Source organism: Lycorma delicatula, chromosome 1 (assembly GCF_047948215.1).
Source record: "Lycorma delicatula isolate Av1 chromosome 1, ASM4794821v1, whole genome shotgun sequence".
NCBI lineage: Eukaryota > Metazoa > Arthropoda > Insecta > Hemiptera > Fulgoridae > Lycorma > Lycorma delicatula.
This window is the reverse complement of record NC_134455.1, coordinates 225,727,692-225,743,113: the sequence shown is the minus strand read 5'-3', so window position 1 is coordinate 225,743,113 and position 15,422 is coordinate 225,727,692. Positions and strand designations below refer to the sequence as shown.

The 15,422-nt window shown below is 28.6% G+C and overlaps 2 protein-coding genes across 4 annotated transcripts in view; one reads left to right on the top strand and one right to left on the bottom strand.

The window, feature by feature from the left end:
- BicC (protein bicaudal C) overlaps positions 1–3,072 on the top strand; it is a 68,586-nt gene extending 65,514 nt beyond the window's left edge. Inside the window, exon 14 of the mRNA XM_075373726.1 lies at positions 1,943–3,072. Coding sequence (XP_075229841.1) covers positions 1,943–2,028 — 86 coding nt within the window. The 3' untranslated portion in view covers positions 2,029–3,072. The remainder of the gene's footprint in view (positions 1–1,942) is intronic.
- Positions 1–15,422, bottom strand: part of Gli (carboxyl ester lipase-like protein Gli) — a 120,407-nt gene that overhangs the window by 8,305 nt on the left and 96,680 nt on the right. The window lies entirely within an intron of this gene.

Below are 15,422 nucleotides of genomic sequence, written 5' to 3'. Positions count from 1 at the left end.
AAATTTGAGAGCAGAGTATCAGTTCAAGGAAAGAATGAAAATGTTACAGATTTACAGATGGTTTTGTTGGTTTAGCTAAAACTACGAAAGAGTTAAAAGTAACATTTAATGGTATAGAATTTATTGATGGAAAGAAACCATGCAAAACAAAGAGAAAGAAATGTAAAAAAGGAAATGCGTAATAACGTTTAAGACACATGAACCATACATATCAAAAGTTAAGGAATTTTGTTATTTACATAGTATAATAAGTAAGAAAGGTTGAATAAGAAAGTCATTAGAAGCAGATTGGTGTAAAGAAGAAAATAAATAATGAAGAAGAGGATTGTACAGAAAAGAGGTTTAATAATAATATCAAACAGATTTAATAATTAGAAACAACTTTTTAAACAAATTTTAGAATATGGTATTGTAAGTAACTAAAAATGGACAGTAGCAAGTAGAATTCAAACAATAGAGGCTTTCAAAACATGGTGTTATTTAAGATGTATGGTGTTACTTTTAAAAAATAAATAGATCATTAGAGTTCAAGATGAATATATTTAAGATGAATTAGAAAAAAGCAAGCCTTTGTTATTTCTTATTATTTTCTTAGTGATTTCTATTCACTACTGGTAGAGTGAATGGTGATGTATTAAGGATTTGTAATAGAAGAACGTGTACAAGGAAAAATTGTTGGTAGAAATATGAACCATATTTAAATATGTTGAATGAAAAGATCAGAGCAGAGTGGAAGGATGGAGAAATGTTTCCTATTAGTCACGCAACTGATGTTAAAAAACAAAACAAAAAAATAAATACAATTTTAAAAAATCTGCAATTTATGTTATAAATTCATTCAATAATCAAAACATTTTGCATAAATATATTGTGGCTGTGTTGGGTTTTTGTTTTAACAATCCATAAGGTAAATTTATTTTTCAAAGGCTGTGTAATATCCACAGAAAGTAAATTATAAAGTCAAAGTCAGCAAACAATATATTCAGTGAATTCCATTACAATATCCCAACACAGACCTTCAAAGAAGGCTTCCTCTGGTAAATTAAATTAAGCACATCTGTAGCTCAGATGGTCTGCATAATTGACACAAGTGTTGAGATGTGAAAATGTATCACATACTCACCTTGCAAAAAAAAACACCTGTAATACCATCATTCAGTGTGTATATTTAATATCTCAATTTGAGGATAGACTTCGGCTGGTATCTGAGATCTTTGTACAGAAAGTTTGTAAAAAATATCACAGCGTGTAAATGCATTATGTCTGTAGGGAGTGGTTTCTAAACATTTAATATGAGAGGAAACTACAGTAGTAGCTCACTTGTGCCACTAGGAATGCTGATTAACAAAGGGGAACAGCTACGAAAAAAGAATGAGTAATTGTATTATTTATGAATTTTCCAAACACACTACTTTTTCTAATCATGCAGGATATAGTAATAAATGAATATGTTAATTTTTCAAGTTAAAGAATATGTTTTGGAGCATGAAAAATGGTAAAGGTATATCATTTTAATTAGATATTTACCAAGAGAAATATTTCCTATATGGCTGCTCTGTTGTTATGACACTGTAAGTTTAAAAGAAAGTATTTTGAATTGAGGCTATTTGATCTATTGTTACAGTGTTTAAAAAACTGGAACATTATGATGAAGCTAGTCTTCTTGTTGCTGAAATTTCAGAAGTTGCACTAGTTCTGAATGTTTCAAATGTAAAAGTGAAATAAAATACTGAGCAATAAGTGTGTAATAATAATATCTTTTTACATAAATTGGGACTCATTCTATGGTACAGTCCTGAATAATGTAATACTGTTTGTGTAGTAGATAGATCTCATTTCAACATTTTTACTTATAAAGATTAATGATGATTTTAACTAACTTTGTAAACTAATGAAAATAAAATTACAAGTTTAATTTACAAAACTATTTCTTTTTTCACAGAAATAAATAGAACACACTCTAATTTTCATATTGGAGCAGACAGGAAAAGTTCTTCTTCTACTAATAGTCTGAATGAAAACTGGTAGCAGTACCAAATACCCACCAATGGAGACCATAATAAATTAAATTTATAGTAAAAATTAAAAGAAAGAGAATAAAATACTAACTGTTTTCAAAAACTTTAAAAAATTTTATTAATATTTGTAAATTTAAAATTACTAAATTAGTAACTTTTTAATCTAATTTGGCTTTTATTTAAAATTCTCTAAAAAATCAAAGGCTGCAGGTAAAATGTTTTGCTGCTTTTAATTTGAATGATTCTTATAATCAGTTTTATGCTGACCCTTAAGACTAAAAAGAAAAAAAAAATTATTTGTGGTCTACTAAATTCTACAGAATAATAAACAATAACCTGTAACGTTAAAAAGTTTGTTAATAATTTATATAATATTATTGCCCAGATTACACATGTCAATTCATGTGTCTAATTGTTTAAAATATAGTTTAAAGCAAAAATTAAAATAATAATGCTATTTTATTTAAAAATGAAAAGCATTAATGCTATTGGCAGAAAGTAATGATTGCTGAATTATTAAAAGTAACAAGTTTATTTGATGATAACCAACTACTAACAAGTATAGAATACCAGAGAGCGAATGATTTAATTTTATATAAATTTTACTAATCAAATGTAAATTTTAGGTATAGAATAATATAAAGTTTTATATGTAATTTATATTGTGCAGTGTAATTATTGTATTATAAAGTAGTTATTATTTTGCAAATGATTATTATGATTGGGTTCCGATCAGTTGTGGTATATGGCCTATGTTAGGTGGATAGACGTAAGTATGTAATGTATTTTATAAAAAAAACTAATTTCTTTTACTGCATGGTTAATATTTGAATAAAAAATTGTATAGAAATGTTTGTTCTCAAACATTTATTTGCAGAACATTTTTAACTAACATTGCATGTCAATACAATGTATTGTATTAAGAAATTAAAAATCATTACAATTTGATGTTTTGTAGTGTAAAAATTGTAATACAGTATATTATAATATTTGTAAATTGCAGTTAGATGTATCTTGTATAAAAATTTAATTTTTGCATTATTTTATCAATGTATTTATGTTTTCATAAGTGAATGTATCAAATAAATATAGTATATTAATAAAATAAAAAAAAAAAAAAAAAAAATTGTTTGCTTACTCAGTCAGTGACAGCTAAAATAAAAATTAGTTCAATGTTTAACTATATTTAGATTGCCTGACAGTGAAAATTATAACACATTTCTTCAAAGATTGATGTCGAGAGAATGCAAAAGACAACCAAAACTGATCTTGTTTTGGTTAAAGTACACAAAAATTGGTCATTTGTATCTGCTATACAGGCTATCCAATATTTTTTCTTTATCAGGAAAAAATATACCTTAACACAAATCAGAAAAATCTGCCACCTCTATCTCCCACATATTAAGTTCCACTTAGGTGCAATACTAGTCAAAAATTGTCTTTAATTAATCTAGCCTGAAAATATATAATTACTAATTGACTTTACATCACAGGAAACTTTAAAATTTGTGATTAATTTTTTTTTAACAGTATAAATAAATATTTAACTGAAATTACTATTTTATTCAATAAAAATATATTAATCATATTAAAACAACATTTCATCTAAAAATTTTCCTACCTAAGTTAACCATTAATTTTTATTTTAATTAATGTACTACGATTTTACTGCTTTTAACTTTAGATTTACCCTATTTAAAAAAAAAAATTGCTATGACAAAAGTAATCTGCTTTATAAAGTATTTATTTGATAGCAACTGTAGTCGATTCATATGACCATATTCAAACAATAGGTCTTACCTACAAAGCTCAATCAAATTCAGTTGTTGACATTCTGTGCTTTTGATAGTTACCATGCTCATACATGTGCATGTGCACACACATCAGTATTTCTCATTACTACTATTATATGGATCACAACTCTTGTGATTGAATGCACACTCTTGCTTAAGGTCATGTCTGTTTTTTGTCATTTAATTTCAACTATGTTATATATATATATATATATATATATATATATATATATATATATACACACACACATGCCTAGGTACATATTATATTGACTTCATATACGTGTAGTCAAATTAGTGTTTCAAGATATGACAGAATAAATTAATGTATAGGATAAAAATTATCATTAAAAAGAACTTAAAACTTTCCTGTGAAAGTTATGACAAAAATTTGATTGACATAGTAGACATAAATGACTAGGAAAACTTTGTCATCTTTATTAGAAGTTTGTACTTGACACAGAAAATATTCCTCTGTAGAAAAGTTTCTTGAATTGTTAGATAATTTTATGCACTAAATGAGAAAGTTGGGGTTTTAACAAATAAACTATTAAAAATAAACAGTTGTGTTATAAACTGGTTTACCAAGTGTCATTCCTTTTCCAAAATGGCGTGTATCAAACTGCAAAACTGAACAATACGGTTTCGTATTCCAAATGTGCTAGAAACGTTTCTGTGATGGAGCTGTGGTGTGGGAGGGTATAGGCATTGACCTCACTTCTGAAAGCGGACCAGAGCAGAAAGAGATATGGTATGTTTTCATTAGAGGCTTATTAAACTTCTGAATCTGTTTCTTGATTCTTAATTAAATCAAGAGGACTTTGAGCAAATTGGATTGTAAGACATAATTGTCGTTTCAATAAACACTTGTTTTGTTGGTTTGAGGATAGTATTTTTGTTTCAATCAACACTTGTTTTGTTGGTATGAGGATAGTAATTTTGACTCAATCAACTAATGATCTGAGTGCATAGTCTAACTGAAGTTAGATAAAAGAAGAGTTTTTGTGTGAAACCCTTGGTGTTGGAGGAAGGCAAAGGGATCGCGCTTCCACAAATCGATTAATTTGTTAAATGAAGATTGTAAGTTATGGTTGGAAGAGGCCATATGAAGGCAATGGTAGGTTGTGTAAATACACTGATGGAAATGTCTGCCGATGCATATACATCAGAGGCATCCTGATGACTGTGTTGTGTTATCAAGTTTAGAGGGTCTGAAAGATGACCTCCAGTAAACCCTATCAGGACTAGAAACAGAGAGGGTGGTGTGGCGACTAGGATCACTGCGAGGCAAGTGTCGTACCCTGCAGGGTAAGGATTCAGAATGTGCTAGAATCATTTAACTGATAGATCATGTGATAGACAAAACTTTAACTATATTCATTTTATTCATTGATGAAATTTCAACTTCACTATATAAACCAATAGTAATTTACAGATATAACATTTTTCCTTCTGTTTAAAAGGTCAAAGAATAATAAAAAGGAGCACAAAAATTTAGTATCTAGCCATGGAAAGAACAGATACTTCATCATCACAATCATCAGTGATCCTTCCTCTCATAACTAAGAGCTGGTAACCCAATTCATATCCCACTGTAGCTTACTTACTGCCCTTGATTTTTCCTCTATATGACTATCTTCTTTTCACCAGGCTGACGGACTATATGGCCAAAAAAGCAGAGGATGCACTGAAAGCACATTGTGGACAACCTCCTCTTTATAACCAGCTCATTTATAATCGATTTGGTTATCCTCTTTTCAGATTGTGATGCAAAGCAATCTTCTGTAGGCCCATCTTTCGAATGCATCAATTCTCCTCCATTCTTCCAGCTTGATAGACCAGTTTCAATACTGTACATGACTAATGGGAAGATTAGTACTTGAAGCAGTCTCAGCTTTATATTTCTCATTATTGCCCTATCTTTCTAAACAGCGTTCAACTTTGTAAGCACCTCCTTTGACAGATAATTCTTCTTCATATTTTGACCAACAAGCTCCCATGTTTATCTACTATGGATCCTAAGTATAAAATGGTGCACTATTTTGAAATCACACAGTGCATCACTGACTGGAAGATCATTGACTCTGTCTAGGATCATATCTTTTGTGTTTTTGATTTGTTATTTCAGCCCTTGTTCCTCTCTTTCTTGCTGAACTTGGTCAAGGATCTACTGCATTTCAACTTAAGAACTTGCAAATAGGGTTGTATCTTGAGCAAATCTTAAATATAAACCAGCTTCCTATTTGTACACCAGTTTTTCAGGCTCTTCTGCACATATATTCGCCTTAAATGTTGAATAAGATCAGAGACAGAGTAGAACTTATTGTAAACCACAGTAAGTTTGAAGGGAAAGTGATTAACATAGGAGAAGGAAGACAGAATGAAAGAGAAGTAGCGCTGAGAGTACTATACTATGAACATTGATCTGAACTGCTACTTACCAAATCAAATTGGAATGTTTCAATTCCTGATAATCATCATTGCTAATATCATCACTGCTAATATTTAAATCACATCACTTAAATCACTATCATCGCTTTCGTCATTTAAGTTAATAACAACATTTTCAATGGCAGTATCAATTAAAAAGTTCTATTTTCCTGACATGGTCGTATCATGTTTTATATTCGGCATTCGTAATTAAATTTGCTCATTTATCAATTAATGCAATATCATCATCTATTTTAAAATTAATATTTTTTTTTTACCTAATACCCTTTTAAAACTGCTCAAATTTTTTCAGTCTGATTTAATTCTGGGGAATAAGAAAGCAATTTCAAAACATTGTGACCTTTCTCAGCTAAAACTGAATTTATTTTAAATAATGTAACATGCGGTTTATTCAGTTCTATTCAATTGTACAGTTCTGGTTTCAAAATAGTAGTTGTAAATATCACGTTATTTAGTATAAAACAATCGATAATATCTTCTTTTCGCATAATTTGAATTTGGAGCACGGTTCAGATGCACATGTAAGTGGTACAAAGCATTATCTATGACGATGACTGAGTTAAATGTAAGATTAGGGATAAATTGATTTATCCACCGCTCGTAATTAAAAGAATTCATATAATCATGGTTATCTCCTGTTTTGGTACCAGATTTAAATTAAGAAGCAAGTTGTTGACAAAATTATTTTTGGTACCACTGCACTTTCGGTGAATAGTGCAAGCACGTTTGCCTTTAGAACTGGAGCAGGAAGGTTGCAGTCAGAGCCGTCACTCCACGATATTGGTTTGGTTGACTGACATGAACATAAGATTCATCTGTGCAAATTATAGGTGTATTTTTGTTATGGTATTCTTTAATAGCTCTTAAGTAACATAGCCTCAGTTCCCAATTTTCTACTAAAATTTTTCTATTATATGTTGTCTTTTTTTTTCAATTTGAACCCAAGTTTTTGATAATCATCATAAAGACCAGGCTTCTTTGAAAATTGATTTTCTCTTTTGCTACTGGTGGTAGTGATCAAAGATTAATACATTTACCCGGTACCAGCATAAAGTAAAATCAATGTGAAAATTATAATTCGTTTAATAAATTAAACTTTTAACAAAGTTATCCACGAACGTTATAGTTTTTAGCATTACAACTTTTTTAGGGGTGCTTAAGCCTTTACTGGGATTAGTTTTTACTTCATTTTTGAACACAACTGATGAAATTTCCATAGCTTGGGTGGCACGTTTCTAAACTTGTTTAAAAAGGATCAGTGGTCCCCCACTGGGGGGGAAAAAAACCCCAAGTTTTTTTTGTATACCCCATTTTCTCCTTCCATAATAATAAAAAAGTGGAACTGTAATATTATTTTGCGTTAAAATTATTGTAATCTAAAGAAACAGAATCCATTAACAACAGAAAATATAAAAATTAAAAAACTGTAATGATGCCGATAATTTCATAGGCATAACATGATTTTTTTCACAAAACTAATAAAACACATTCACCCAAACACAATACAACAGCAAAGAAGCAACTGAATGAATGCCACTGTCAAAAATGTTTTGTCTATATGGAATGCTTCAAGGACAAACTTATTGTTGTTTAACAAGACCTACATCCCTGTCATACTCCTCTTAACGGATAAAAGGCTCTATTGTCATTTTTCAGTCTAACCACCATGTTGTTCTTTACATATAAGCCCCGAATGAAGCCTAACGAAATGATCATGAGTGCCCATTTCCTTCTATACTCGCCATAGATTTTTCCACTTGACCGAGTAGAAGGCCTTGGCGTAATCTAGGAAGTATATTACAAGAGGTTTGTTGAACTCTTTGGCTTTCTCTTTCACCTGCCTAATATTTAGAATTTGTTCATGTGTACTCCTTTTTTTTGACTAATCTGTTTAGCTTTGGGAGAATTTCTGTGTCCAGATGATATCGTAAACTTTCATGGAATATAAATAACAAAATTTTACTCGCATTTGAGATCAGAGAAATAATTCTACAATTTTCACTGTGCTGAGTCCAGCCTTTTTTATGTAGGGGTATGAACACCAAGGTTGCTTGCTCATTAATCCATTTGCCATTTAACCATATGTATTTACAGACCAAGTGCATAATCGTAACATCCAATTTATCTGTTGCTTTTATCATTTTCAATGTGATGCTACCTGGGCCTGGTGGTCCCTCAATTTGTTTGTTGCTTTCCACACCTCCTCTTTAATAATATTTGATTCTCTCTTGGGTATTAAATCTACCTCTGTGTGCTCTGCTTGGTTGTTATGATAGAGATTGCTACAGTACTCTTTCCATCTTATTTCAATCTTTCATAGTCAGTAAGAAATTTACTATGTGCATCATCTATAACCTGAGATTTTGTTTTGAAGGTGTTTGTAAGTTTCCTTATTTTTTTTAACATGAACTGCGCTTCATTATTCATGTGCAGCTCCTCATTTTTATTGCAGCTTTCTTGGATGTACAAATTTTGATCTTTGAATTTCAGCCGACAGTTTTCGGTAATGTACTAAGGGCTGACTGGTAGTGCCTTTCACTCTTCTTTGTTCCTCTACAAGGTGAACAGTTTCTTTGGACAACCAGTTTTGCTTGCTTTTAGGTTGCCGTACTTCTTTAGCCATATCCTCTGTAGCTTCCAAATTTTTTTAAAAGGTGGCTGGTTCACTCAACATATTTTTCACTGAACTTGACTTTTAGTTTCTGAAGCTGTTCCATCTTTTAAATTCTGAAAAGACTAGTCTTCTATTTAACTCGATTGATAGGCAACTTGACTACGAAACAGACATAATAGTTGATAGTCTGACCTGTAGTCTACACCGGAACATGTTTTTATATTCTTGACTGATGTTTTCCATCTTTCTGAAATCAAGCCGTAACTGATTTGATTACGATATCTAGCACATGGTGAGACCCATGTATACAGCCTATGAAGATTCTGCCTAAATTGTGTATCGATTAATTGGAGTCAATAGTACTCTTGACAGAATTGGAGTAATAGTTCTCCATCATAGTTTCTTTGACAAGAGTTTACTCTCTTGGCCGATATGCCCGGATACTCACCTCCTCCCCCAAGACAATGTATATAATGAAGTTTTGCATAGGTGCAGTTGTGAGTGAGATGCCGGTGATTTGCTAATCTTGGTGCAGCCTGTAGTTGTTGAATGGTGTTTACTAGAATGTTCCCTTTGATTTGAAGCACCCCACCATCATATATATCCACTGGCTGAAGTAACAAGATAATAGCATTATCAACAAATATTCCATAAACATCAGCTAGTGAACCACTACAAAATCTTCATTACTAACTCAGATAAAGATAAATAATACTTCTTCAGAGATAGCATGACATATAACGATGAGCAAATTTGCGTCTATTCAATCAAGTACTACCAAATGCATTGGTATTTGCATGACATGGTAAAACTAATTCCAGTAGAATAGTTTTTTAAATTTATTAGCTGATATAGAAATTAATTTTATCTGAGAAGAAAATGAATGAATAAATAAATGGCTATCTAGTTCAGATTTAGTTCTTTGCAGGATAGATTGGTTAATATTTCCAGAACATTTGGAATATACTTATATGGAATATGAAACGTTTTATAGAATATCATAGCAACTGTACAAATTTTTATTTTGTATCCTACATTTTAAGAACATACATAACAATTAGAGAATCCAGGTTTCAGATTTAACGCTGAATGATCATGCTCAGATACCCAATTCCTGCCTTGTTTATTCATCCACACTTTCCTCACTTTTTCACTTTGGGTACCTTCTACCATGTAGATATGGAGTACAAGAGATTTCCAAGTTAACTTATTTACTATAAACCTATAAAGATTAACTTTCTAGGTTAATTTTAGTATGGTTATATTACATGAAAATAATTCCATCATTATTTTTGGTTTTTTTCCATCTCCATCATTATTATTGTTGGATATTCGCTAAACTTGACAAAGAGATACTTTAATTGTTGATGCATTTTACTTGCCTTTCATACTACTACTTTCTCTTGTGTTTAAACTTGATAATGAAGAAGTCATTCGTGAAGGCTTAAAACTTTCCAGATATTTATTTCACAATTTCATTTAAAATCATCAAAATGGATTAAACCACATCTTCTGTTGGCTGCAGATGAATCATATGATTCATCTGCATCCAACAACTTACTACAAATCTTTAAGCAAACTTATAAAATATTCATGGACTACCTTCATCTATAAATAAATATAACTTCTACAGTTTGTTATTTTGAGAATATCAATACTGTAATAATTTGAAAGGTCTTCTAATATTAAAATTAACAAAAATATTGATTAATGTAAAAAAAAATTGTCCTTGTGAATGGATTTACAAATAACCATTTTAGGAATAATAAAAGGAAAACCAATTTTTTTCAGATTTTTTTTGCAGTTAATTTTGTATCTCAATTTAACTACTGTTGCAATTGAACTGAAAAATACATAAGAAATATTAAATCATACTTAATCCAGCTTTACTCTCTTAGCATCATTTTTAAAGAAGAAACTCATGCTTTCAAAGAATGATGGAGTTATCAGGGCTCCATTTCCAGCTTATAATACAATAGGTACAGAAGATAAATAAAATGAAAAATAAAGTAGTCCATACATCATACTGTAAAATTAAAGTAATTTTATTTGTAATGATTTTTTGAACCAACTTTTTATATAATAAAATAGAAAAAAAATGTAAATGTAAAAATGTTACAAAAATATAAAATACCTAAAGGTAAAGAAATTGCTGCAATGTAATTACACATTACAGAATTTATTTCTTAATATTAAATATAAAAATGTCTTATAATCAATTTTACACAACCAAAAGTAAAACAGTCTTACATTTTTATAATATTAAAGGTATTATGGTGTATAAACAATTGATGAAATGAAATCTTTTAAGAATTTTACATTACTGTATTTTAAGTGATGGTAATTCACTCAATTTTGTTGACAGATCTATTTAATTTAATTGTGAACATACATTATACATACTGTATAATGTCCATAGTTATTTATTTTATCGCAAAGTTCATCTTCAGATATATCATCAGGTTGAGAGAGGTATGATTAGAATTAAATTGAACAGTAAGCATTTCAAACACAATGGAATATACAAGAGTGCAGTTAGTTTGTTATGGGTTTGAATTCATGACAATGCTGAAATATTCATTGCATACTAATTACATGTGTTGCATAACACATGAATGTGCTCTAGTACATAATTGTAACAAGGTAGTTACTACACTACCAATCTATAACTCTGATAGAAAACAAAAATTTAGAATAACTAAACAGATGAATGTAAACAGAAGTAACCCCCACTTTTTCATCAATGGAAATTTGACTGAGAACAATATTTTAGTTAAATTACTTTGAGCAAGATTAAATTATATATGTAAATCACAATGGATTTTTAACATAGAAGATGTAACTGTTGATAAAAAGTATCAAGAAAAATTTTATATGCTTCTTCATGCAACTAAATTTTATTATAGTGTAGTGAATCTTTATAATATGAAATCATTTATAAATTGCCATCTCTATAAGTTCAAAATCTTTCTAGATGAATATAATAGTCTAGAATGCCATGTGATCAATATATGAAGAATTTACATAACAGTTTACTATCTGAATTTGGATTAGAATATTGTAAACAATATTACATATCTTACAAAATAGCTCTTTTATCCATTAATTTTAATCTATTATGTCACAAAAGCACATTTTATTCAAATGTGCTAATATGCTAATGTGCAAACATTATAACTTCAGTTCATAAAATATTTTCAAACTTTTTAAAATGTAAAATTTATCAAACTGTCCTTTTAAAAGGAAAGGTGATAAAAAATAAGTTAAATGAATAATGATTATTTTATATAAATGTAATTTTACTGTATAAAATGTATTATTATTCATAAACTTGTATTGTACAATTAAAATTCGTTCTGAAGAAGTTGATTATTTAATTGCTATGAATCTATACAAAAAATTATAAAAGATTTGAGCAAAAACAAAATCACAAAGTACATATATTTCGATAATTACTTGTTATTGATCAGATCTTAGAAATCTGTGAATGTTGAGCACAATTCATTTATTATTTCTATTTGTAAATTTATATGTTCAGTTCTACCTCAAGTGTTGAAATAAAAACTACTGTTTTGCTTTTTACAGTGAATATAATTTTCTTGATAGTAGCACTATCAAGAAACTTAATCTTTAACAATAATTAAAAAATTTTCATCAGTGATAGGAATTCATAGATTTAATCTTATTAGATTACTAAGTATAACAATTATTTTCACATTATATTTATTTGTTTATAAATGCATAAATAAGAAAACGTTTTCAGATTTTGGTTAAAACCTTAAAATCCTTGAAATTCTTTATACTATTTTGAAGGAATTAATATAATACCTTAATTATTTATTTATTTATTTTTTGGACACTAAATACTTGTTCTAGCATGCACTAAAAAATGGCAAATATACTTAAATTAAAGCCTTTTAAATTATTTTGATTTTAATGCCGATAGTAAATAAAAAAAGCATTTAATAAGGATACAATATTGCACTTTTCAGGCAATTGAGTAAAAATTAGAACAGGTACAGCTTATACAAGTATATACCAATTGCAATGAAAATTTATATATGTAATTATATAATTACAATGTTTGCACAAATATATTATAAATAAGTCATTATTTTATATTTAATTATAAAGTCGTAAAACTTTGGAAATAAAGTTGTGAACCCAAAAGAGACAATTATAACAGATTTATAATTCAGCCCAAAAAGAAAAAAACTAAAACAGCCCAAACAACAATTTTTGTTGTTTTTCACATATACCAAATCAAAACCTTTTTATTACAGTACTACAATAATTGTAAATATTAACTTCATTGTACAAAACTGTAAAACTATAAAATATCCATATATTATTATTCATGTTCTACTATACAATATTATTGTATGTTCATGAGTTTATATTTATTAAAAAATTAAGACTGTGGATCTAAATGTAATTGGTTAAAATGAAATTCCAAATGTATATATATATATATATATATATATTTGTGTGTGTGTGAATACATATTATGTATAATAATGTATATCTTAATAATTGTAATTCTTGGACTACATATTATTTTACAATGTTTAAAATTTGGGCATTAACCCCCTGTTAAGAGGGATAGGATTTAAATATATCAAATGGAAACTACGAACATATCTAAAATACATGTCTACGAACATGTATTTTAAGATAAAGATATTGACATAAGAATAATTATGTCTAAACTAAACTGGTGGATCTTTTAACATCAGCATTCACTGATGTTCCTTTAAATTCATAACACTGTTATGACATCATAAAAAAACATTAAATACTTAATTTTTATTTCCAGAATAAAAAACAAGCAAATATGAATAAAATTACTTAAAACTTTTTTATTAACATTTTTTGAAGCTTAAAAAATACTAAACAAAAATTTCAATAAACTTTAAGCATTAGACAGAATCGGATTATTATATATATATTTTTAAATTTATTACCTTGAATTTTCCAATAACCTTTGATTTACAGTCAATTTAATTTGTTGACAAAAAAAAAATTGTAAAAACAAAATTTGTATTTGGGCGGAATACATTGAAAGCTACATACATATTTTATGAATTTGAATGTTCTCCTTGAAATAACAATTTATATGCAGAGAAATGTTTTATATCAGATTTTAAAACAACAAAAAGAATATTTTAAGTAACTTAAAACAATTTCCATCATATGAAGTGCATTATTTAATTTTTCAAAATAATTTTGTTATTAATATTAATACTGTAATTTTTTAGTATCAGAGAAATGATGCATGCTAGTTCTATGCAAGTATATGTAACAATTGGTGCTATATGATTTTACAAAGGAGAGAATTAATGTAGGACCTCTAAACTGTTTCATTAAAACCATGCCGATTAACTGTGTAATTTGCAGTTGAATGCTTTTTTGAGATTGGGTTGGTAGAAGGAAGATTCTATAGTAAATAAAAAACTTGATATCAGTAGATCAAAAAAAAATGTTGTCACAAGTGTAGATATTTTCAGTTGCCTTGCTGGCAGGGAACTATTCAGGAAGGAATGTTATCATCATATAATTTAAAAAATTAGATAAGACAATGGTTTCTAAAAGTGAGAAATATTTAATCAGATTTTTGATTATATAAGTATAAAACACACAATGGTGGAGTATTGTGAAAAGTGTATTTAACAATCATGTAACGATGTATTTATGATAATGGCCAATGTGAACAGTTGCTTTATGTTGCTAGACAGTCTGTTTACATGAATGAAAAGACCTAAACTTTTGATTACTAAGAGCTTTCCCAAATCCTTTAGAACAGAATAATATCATTTCATTTAATTAGAGTTGAATCTTGGTAATCCCGATCCTTGGTAATCTGATACCCCTGGTTATCCCACACTTGGTGGGATAGTAGTAGCAAGATGAAAATGTGTTGGGGAATGGATGGTCAAAATATACAAAAATGTAGGGACTGGTTGTGATAGCAGTTTACACATTTGTCTTTACAATGGCCTGTACATGCTATTCAGTTACTGTTCGGTGTATTTTAATTAATAACATTTCTTATTCTGATCAGTACATATTAATACCAGACATCAGGATTAGGTAGGTGTATAAGAAATTAGGTAGGTCTATGGATAAACAAAGGAACTGCCCCAGCATTACCTGGATGGATCAAGGGAAACTGTGGCAAAAACTTGATCAGAGCAGCATCATAAAATAATAATTAATTATAAATTAAAAAGTAGATGTTAAAGTCCATATTAAAATGAAGCATACTATTCAAAGAAAATTCATAAGATATTATTAAATATATAAAATAAATCAGAATTCAGAAGGAGTTAACAAAAATTATTAGAACACAAATTCATGTGTACATGACTGAAAAGAACTAAACTTTTGATTACTTTTGAGTTGAATTTTGGTAATCCCGACACTTGGTAATCTGTATTTTTATATACATTAAATAGAGATGGAGAAAATTAAGCTTCCAAGTTTTTTTTTTTTTTAAATATTATCTTTTAATTAAAATTATTAAAAAACTCATTGATAGAGTAATCT